Genomic DNA, 8,916 nt, shown 5'->3' with positions numbered 1-8,916 from the left:
CGTGAAAGGAGCCTTTGCCATGCCCGAAACCTCCCCGCCGCTCTTCCGGCCTCAAGAATGCTGCTGGTGCTGCTGCTGCTGCTGATGATGATGATGATGATGCCCTCAAATACACTGGTTTTGTCTCACCGTCGTTATAATATTGTAATCTTAAGTAGGAACACAATCGCGCCCTCCATAGCCCGAAAAGTCACATGACGGGTGATAACGACAGCATGGCGTAATATAAACCCGTTCACGGACAGAAGTATTGTACTTGAGTGCGAGGACCAGCTTATCAATCAATCAATCAATCAATTAGTCGCATTCAAACATACCAAGGGCAAGAAAGAGCAGTACATTGCTTGTGAGAATAGCACTAAAGTTAGGTGCGGAAATCGCAATATCAGGATGTGGCCTTGGAAGGAGTCAAGCGTATACAGGCACGTCTTGACGTCTACAGGCGACACTGACCTCCTCCTCCTCCTCCTCAGCCAGTGATAGCAGCAGCGGGAGCCATCTATGGCGCGGAGTGAATTCCGGCGGTACTTGTATTGCAGGGCGAAATCCGCCCGTATAGCACTTCCACAACAAGTGCCGGTTCACAGGATGAGCAACGTACGGAATCGCGCTTCAGCAGCACGCAACCAAAGCGGCGGCGGGTGGTGCTCGCACTCGCCTATACACTCTCGCTTGCCTATACACCACGCTCGCACGTACGGCGACGCGCGCCAATCAGTTAATCCTACCGCGCCGGCGCTCGCAAGCACGCTTGCTCCTCCTCCATGCCGCTGCCGGTCGCGTCAAAGACGCCCGCTGACGCAGCGTCCAGGACCGCGGACTTCCGAAAGCCCGATCAACGCGCGCACTCGAGCGAGCGTCAAGACGACCTCCGAAGCGGATGCGCCAATGCGGCACACGCACACACCCACACGCGGCGGTGTTGCGTCGGCACCGGCGGCGTGCAACGCGCAGGAGATATATAAACGAGAGCCGGAATCGTGAGCCAACATCCCGACGCCCGAGGAGTGCGCGAGGTTAGAAGCACCCGAGACGCCGACATGAGCCAACGCGTGGAGCCCCTCAACGCAGCCGCAGCCAGCGCGGTGCTGCTGCTTTTGGCACAGCTCTCCAGCCACTGGGTGCCCGTCCTGTCACAGGGAATACTGTCCGATGGTGAGATACTCGTGGCGCATTTGATCACTAAACCGTTGAATTTGCATGTGTACGTGAAACAGCCAACTAGCCTTGTGTTTCCCGGGTCAATGTAAAGCACGGGTGGTTTGTTCAAATAGTAAGTTAGTTAGCTCTCTTAGAAAAGTCTGCTTGGGCAGACTTTTCTATACAAGATGCAGAGCACCTTGTATAGATGTTCTCGCTCTCTTTTTTGTCTCTCAGAACCTTAATGATCACGCTGTGCACAGCGTTTCGTAAAAGGTCCGAAACTAGAAATCCGCAGACTCTTTATAAACTGACTGTGTGTTGAAATTGTCAACGGGCAGACCATAAATAGTCGTTGTAGATCAATCCAACTGACCAGATTTCCTGGAATATGCGTGTTGGCCGGTGGTTATTGTCATGTCGTTAAAGAGAATGTAGCGTGCAAAACAATCTGAAGTCTGATGACGTTAGAGAGCAAGTTTTTTATCTGCGTTACCTGCATTTTAAGAAAAATTATGCTATATACAAGCCAAAATACCCGATAAAAGACAGATGCACGTCACTCCGCAATAGAAACATATGTCTTTTCCCTCAAACTGCATATGTTTAGCTTCGACAAAATTGGTACGCACGTTGCTCTGCAGTGTCCCGATAATTCATGAATATTTAAGTTGAACAATACAAAAAACAAATTCAAGATTTTACAGAAACGGTATAATAGTAATATCATGCAAGTTTGTGCACTTTACACTCTTTAACAGATAAAACAGATGTAACATACTCTTCCACCGCCGTCAAATGCACTGTCTGGCGCGATTCAATGTTCCTGATATCGCAAAGCAATTTCTAATGGCTACAGTGCCTTGTAGAGGGATTCAACTAGCGCAAAATTTTAGCTCGAAGTTTTTTTGTCTCTCTGTTTGCAAAGAGAATATTTATGTTATTTAAACTCATTTGTCAGGCATTTATGTGCACCCCGCCATAAAGGTTAGTTTTTGGGCCCATGAATCAACGCACATTCCTGAAGCTTTCACCATATATGTCGCGCAGTGTCATCCACATTGCTGCAAAGGTTCGTTCCTTTCCATCGCTTAGTTTTCATGCACATATATAGTTTTTGTCTCACCGTGATCTGTGTGCGCACTTTAATTAGTTCGCGACTCCGCCATTTGCTAAACGTAAATGGAATTCCATAGTGCGTGCTGAAGAGTACACGCAATGTTTCGTTCCGTTGCGACTTTTACCTTTCCTGTCCGAACATCCTAGATCCTAGTTGGTGTTACTTACAGTTAGCAAGAGATCATTTTTTTTCTGACAGGCCCACAAATAACTCATATTATAATTTTCTTTGTCGACGATTATGCAGAGATCCCCGTATTCCTCTAAAGTTTCATCCCGGTCCTCCTGGAACTGGTGCGGTTTCTTTTTTTTTTCCGGGAACGAAGAGTGATTCTATAGAGCACCTACAGCTTCGCTGTAAAACAGAGCGTCCTTAGCACACCTGAGCTATAAGTCGGTATAAAGTCAAGTGAAATTATCGCGCTGCTCTTTCATCTGAATGTGTTGTAAATAAACGACGAGAAGTACTGTGCGATGTCAATGTGAGCGTCTCCTTGAGCCTGGTGCAAGAGGAAACTAAAATACGTTATTTTTATTTATTTTTTTTGTCTGCGAGGTGTTGGACGAGTTGGTCGAGTATTGCGAGCCTGCAAACATGAGCAATAGAAAGGACGAGATACTTTCACAGTTCGCAAGCGTGTGTCAGTCCTTGTTGCTTCGGTTACCGTAGCTATACCCATGCGCAATTAAGGTGCATGACCGAGTAGCTAGGATACTGAAGTACTGCATTTTCTCTACGTGCACAGAAGAAGCGGCTTACTTGGCACCTTCGGCCAAGTACCGGCAGCCGCGAGATCCCCTGGTGGAGTTGCTGCGGGAGCAACTGCCCCCGACCCGGACCATCACCGGCAGCGGCGGTCTGTTCTCCATCAACGAGACTGTGCGCGGCGTGGAGTACCAGGGTCACGTGTCCGTCCAGAAGGGACACCTCCACGGCCTCGCAGTCGTCTCGAGGTCGGCGAAGAGTTGCGGCCACCGCAAGTTGCAGCTGATGTGGCCTCGCGTGACGGCCACGTTCAAGTTCAAGGCTTCGGTGAACGGCGTCCGCGTTCTCGGCGTGGCCACGGTGTACCTGCTGCCGGCCACCTCGCACGTGCCCCTGGACGTCGACGGTATGCCCGCGGGCTCGTACCGCGTGGACGCTGTCAAGGCCTCGTCATTCGGCCTGTCCTCGCTCAAGGGCTTCACGCGCCTCGTCGGTCACATGTCACGGCGGCTGACGTTCGCGAGCCAAGCCGCGCTGCGCTCTTTTCTCACCGGCGAAGGGCGCAAGGTGCTCGACGCGACACTGCGCAGACTGTACAACGAGGCGACGCCTGGCGCCGCGTTGGTGTGCTGAGCGGGAGAGTGAATGAAGTACTCGAGCACTGTACGTACATAGGCGCGCAGCTTTATGCTATGCTGTCAAAAGGCGGTGTATAGGAAAGCGCCTCGATCGCCACACTCTTGTGTCGCATCAGGCAATCGATGAAAGGAACGAAAGAGTTGTGGTCGCCATCGTACAAGTCAAAGCTTTAGCGGCTTTAGTTTAAGCTAGAGTTACTGTATATGCTACCAAAGGTAATTCTAGTTTAAGCTGCTAGCGAGCGGCCCCTGGCGGCAGCACAGTGTATGACAGGCTGTCTCGTCTCGTCAAACGTGTTGCACACTGCAGGACTGAGGACAGACAGCGTTTTCAGGCAGCAGGCAGACTACGTTTTTTTATATTTATTTTTTTTAGGAAGGAAAAGGGGTATAAGCCACGCGACCATGGAGTGTACTGAAATGTGAAACGCCAACACATGCGCAGTGCATGCAGCTCGCATGTACGAAGTTGCCATTTTTGCACCTGACGAGATCGCGTGTAAACATGGGGTAATAAATCTATGCCACGTGTGTCTGTTTACCCATTTCGAATTCCTCGACCGTGACCGAGAACATTGATTCCCCTTCCAAGAGTCAGCCGCTTGACTAATAAGCGCGCACACAATATAATGCTATATGATATAATATAGTACATTATATAATATATATCAGGGATGATGTCTATGTACATACGAAAACTTTCAAGTACGTTAATAGAGCTTACCATAACACAGATGACATAATTCTTCTCTGCTATCATTGTTCAACTACGGTATGAACCCTTGGCGATTTCGTGCAGTAGAATTGGGCGGCAGAAACTGCATCATGATTCCTTCCTTCCGTTTTTTTATTGCGACAGCAATTATATGGATAGTCCAGGCGCATTTCTGCCGTCGGCGTCGCTATGAGGTTCCGTATATGAGTGAAAGCGTGTAAGGGTGAGCCGGCGGTTCAATCTTGCGTGCGCGAGCGAGGAACGCAGCCTGCTGGATGCAGTGATGCCAACCCTAGGGATTTATCCCTAGATCTAGAGATTTTTTCTTTGCTTTAGGGATCTAGCGTCTTTTTGTGAAATCTAGGGATTTTAAGAGTCCGTATAATTGTTACTTCAAGCGGCCTCAAGGCAGACGTATCTGATTATATTGCCTTCTAAACACAAAATACTATGAAAAATTCTATATCATGAGAAGCCAACAAGCACTGACACCAAGTACAACATAGGGGAATTACTTGTGCTTAACAAATGTAATGAAGAAACGATAAATTAATGGAAGTTAAAGTGGATGAAAAAACAACTTGCCGCAGGTGGGAACCGAACCCACAACCTTCGCATTTCGCGTGCGATGCTCTACCAATAGAGCTACCGCGGCGCTGTTTCCCCATCCACTTTCTTGGGTATGTATGTGTACTAGTAGAACCCTGGGAGTGTTAGCCAGCGCCATCACTCACAGACCTTGGCAGCGGACGTGGAACGTTCTTGTTGCCGCAGGCGTCACGAGAACGTGATCTTTTTGGGTGAAGGCAACTGGTCAATAAACCCACATATGCTACCTGAAGGCATCAATGTTGCCGGATTCGTTGATGCTCTATAACTAGCAACATTAAATTTTGGGGGATGTCAGTTTCTCGTGATGTCATTTCTTAGTCGCTCCAACTACTGTTTGACAATCTTTGATTGAGACTTTGATAAATAAAGAACTGTGCGGTGAGGGACGCCATTTCACCGCTTCTGAGTGTTCTATTTGAGGTGAGAAGGGGACTTTAACGAAGTCCAACATGTTCGTTTTTCTTTGCGCATCATAAAAAGACTGTTAATGTTGTCTGAATAAAATACCTTGATGTGATGACGGGGCTTAGCAGACAATGTCCAACTCTTTCAACTTGGGACCATTCTTTTGTTAAAGGGCTGCATGGGTTCTTTGCGCGTGAAGATGAGCCTGCTGAAGGAGCAGCTCGAAAGGCGGTGCGGTGAAACGGGAGTCATCTGCTCGAAGTTCACTTCAGATACAGAGGGAGTCATCTGAGTGTCGTTGCTGACTCCCCCTCTATCTGGTGGTGCCATCTGTCGACCCTCTATGCATGATAACTCTACAAAAAATTAAGAAAAAAGCTACAGATGCGGCTAATACACATTTATTTATCTCTGATAAAATGCATAACAAATGGAACAAAAAGTGAACTGCGCTGAGACTTTGTTAAAGCTGAAATTGCCACATTAACAAGTAAACAAAGAAAATCTAGGGATTTTTCTTTAATCTAGGGATTTCTGGGGGTTCATTTTAGGGTAAAACGTTGATCTGAGTTGGCATCACTGCCTGGATGCGTGCCCTTTCCTGTCGCGCGCGAGGCAGGGGGGTCAGCCGAGGGAGGAGGGGCGCTCTTCGGCGGCTGCTAGGGTGCCTCGATGTCCTCCTCGCCCGCCGTTCCGTACAGATTGGAAACAACTGCGGCGTCTACTACGGCGTTGGCCACGGGAATTGCGGACGCCGTAGGGACTTCATCTTCATCTTCATCTTCATCTTCAAGCGAGCTGCGATGTTTGCAGAGTGCGCGTAGTTGCCGGTAGCTTCGCATGCGCTGTGCTTTCGACGTTTCGTTCACGTTGAAGCGAGATATGCAAGCTGCCGCAATTCCTCAGTCTAGAATTTTGATAGGGAGTTTCTGCGCTCATCGAGCAAGATGTGTTGTTTACCTGCGCGCGTGTAACACCGTGCTGGTTAATTTAGTTAAATAACGTTGGCGGGTTAGTTGGTTTTAATTAATAGAATGTGTAAGCGTGACTGAATAAGGACGTAGAAAGAAGCAGGCACACAAAGACAGCGCAGACTCTGTGTGTCTTTTTCTAAATCCTCGTTGATCGAGTCTCGCTTACATATTCTATCATGGTAATTTAGTTAGTAAGCGAATGTTTACAAGTTTACACGGCCGATAAAACTATCCTTACTTCGTACAGCTATCCACTAATGTGCTATCGCAATTGGTGCTTCGCCTTTCAGGCGGAACTGCGAATTTTGTGTCCCCTCCCCCCGCTTTCAATATATGCGGTGTAGGGGTTGGAGGGGACGGGCTTCGGGATGAAAAACCCAAAAACTTGGGAGTATTTATTTACATATTATATACAGGGAGGTGAGCGTCAAGTACCAGTTGTACTGTCACTACGGGCCGGCAGCAACTCGGACGCTGCGGCCCGCGGCAAGAAGTTCGAGAGAGGTGAATCAGGGAATCAGGGCATGTCCCAGAATGCTCAGGTCTCTCTGGAAGGCTTCTTTTAAACCCTTCGAGCACTGCAAGTCACGTCATGTTCGACCAGTAGGAGAGTCCGCTCCGATGACGCCACTTTCCGCCAATGGCAGGCGCCCGTGTCGCGGTGTCACACCTGGCGGCTCTCTGCGGTCTTGCCTCGCAGACTGGCAATGCACTTCTTCTAACGAGGAGAAGGGGAGGGCTGCTCATGCTCCATTGTCGGATGCCCACCTGCTAATCCCGGCGGCGCACGAACTTGTTGGCACGTGAACTTGTTGCCTTAAACTTGTTTGCTCGGCCGCTCCTCTGGAATGTGCTTTCCTGCTTCGGCATTCCTCAATTAGCTGTGCTGCGATCCGATGTGGTCTGGGGAACTCGAAGTAATCGCAGGAAACAGCTCCATATCTAACAGCTCGTCCTCGCCCCGGTAGTTCTGAATGGCCGGTGAACTCAATTCGCTGGCCATGAGGAACGCTGATAGAAGCTGCAGGGTACTGGGGTCGAGCCATGTTTGACGAACTTCGGGATCCTTGGCCCTGGAGAACAGACGTCAAACAAACAAAACAACACAGCGCTGCCCCACGTGTAAGCGCAGGCTCTTCGCCCCTGACTCGCCAGGCTATTACTGAGTCAAAATGAACCCTGATCTTTTATTTCCCCAATTTTGACAAAGCAGTTCCAACCACCCTTCCAAACAGCTATCCATTTCTCCTCGAATGCCGACAAGACCAGAGTACTATTGTTGTTGCAAAACAAAAGGGTCGTTGACGATGCAAACAACAAATGAAAACAGCCGAACATAACTTAAGTGGCCTAACCACACGAACAGCATGTTTCCAATCTATCGCAGTGGCGTACTTATCGCACGTAATGGTGCCACTGAACAAACTAGTCAACCTCACAAGTACGTAATCACAAGCGCACTAGCCTTGTGGTCACTAAACAAAACGCGTACTTGCGTTGTAGGCAAACTTTTCACTTACGCTTACTCACGTTTCTTCCCTGAAAGTCCTACAGGACACGTGACATAAACGAACAATTAAACTTGCGGGACTTACACACTCCGCAGAACCCTTAAAATAATGCGTCTTTTCATAACTCGTTCCACGCATACTCACTAAAGGAGTCAGAATACGGCTGCCCTCCACACACACTAGCAACCCAGTCATAAAGTCTGCTTCCTTCCGTCCACACAGGACACGCGCTAATGGAACTAAGAACGCTTCTCAGTGCAAATCATGCACTCACTGAAAATCTACGCGCTTAACCTTACAAAATTCAACACTTCAAAAGAAAGAAGGTTAAATAAAACACACGCGCGTTACGATAGGCCTCTCAACAATAACCTTGACCCTCAGGTTACTCACACACACAAAAAAAGCCTATCTACTTATTAATGAGCATCTCGCGAGACTACATGTTTACTTAAAACGCATCTTTCAAATCTCGAGCTTTCTCAAACCAAACGCAAACAAAGCTCATACCTTTACATATTGAAAGAAAACCTAGTCTCAAATCGCGAAATTTTCCGATGCTCAAAAATAAAACCAAAATAACACGTTTTATTTCTACGGAAGCTCACTTGGCCTCCCTTTCCAAACGCTTTCCGTCCCCGAGCTGGTCGCGGCTTGAAAACTACTCTGGCTGCCGAGGGAACACAAAAGGGCTGACTCACTATCAGCTCCCCCAAGACGTTACGGTCTCCTGCCAATTTGCGTCCTCGCGCCCCGCTTTCAACACAAACTCGATTGACCGCGTCGCTACTCCCCACCTGGTCTCGTCCTGCCACCTTGCGTCTCTTCGAACTGCACGCTGAGCTGTGAAAAGAACTACGGAACGACGAGGAGTTTAACTGCCTCGTGCCCTTTGTCCGCGTCCGTGCAGAACATGCTTCGCGGTCCCCTTTTGACCTGTGGCTCGAACGTTTAGGATGCGTCAACATCGTCAGTGACGACCGCACCTTTCTTCTCCTCGCGCCCTGCCCATTTGGGTTTCTCGCCATCTTTGGCGGCGCTACATAAGTTACCGCATTCCTATCTTTAGGGCGCTTCTTCCTGCGGCGCTTTCTCT

The 8,916-nt window shown here is 48.8% G+C and overlaps 1 protein-coding gene across 1 annotated transcript; it reads left to right on the top strand.

Moving 5' to 3' along the window:
- The first annotated feature begins 789 nt into the window (after nucleotides 1–789).
- LOC135921245 (uncharacterized) lies at nucleotides 790–4,144 on the top strand. Its single transcript, XM_065455557.1, has 2 exons — nucleotides 790–1,155; nucleotides 3,006–4,144. The coding sequence occupies exons 1-2, from the start codon at nucleotides 1,041–1,043 to the stop codon at nucleotides 3,596–3,598; spliced, it is 708 nt and encodes a 235-aa protein (XP_065311629.1). The 5' UTR covers nucleotides 790–1,040; the 3' UTR covers nucleotides 3,599–4,144.
- Nucleotides 4,145–8,916: the final 4,772 nt, after the last annotated feature.

This window comes from Dermacentor albipictus, chromosome 5 (assembly GCF_038994185.2).
Source record: "Dermacentor albipictus isolate Rhodes 1998 colony chromosome 5, USDA_Dalb.pri_finalv2, whole genome shotgun sequence".
In the NCBI taxonomy this organism is placed as follows: Eukaryota; Metazoa; Arthropoda; class Arachnida; order Ixodida; family Ixodidae; genus Dermacentor; species Dermacentor albipictus.
Note: the sequence above shows the minus strand (reverse complement) of the source record. Positions and strands in the feature narration are given on the sequence as shown.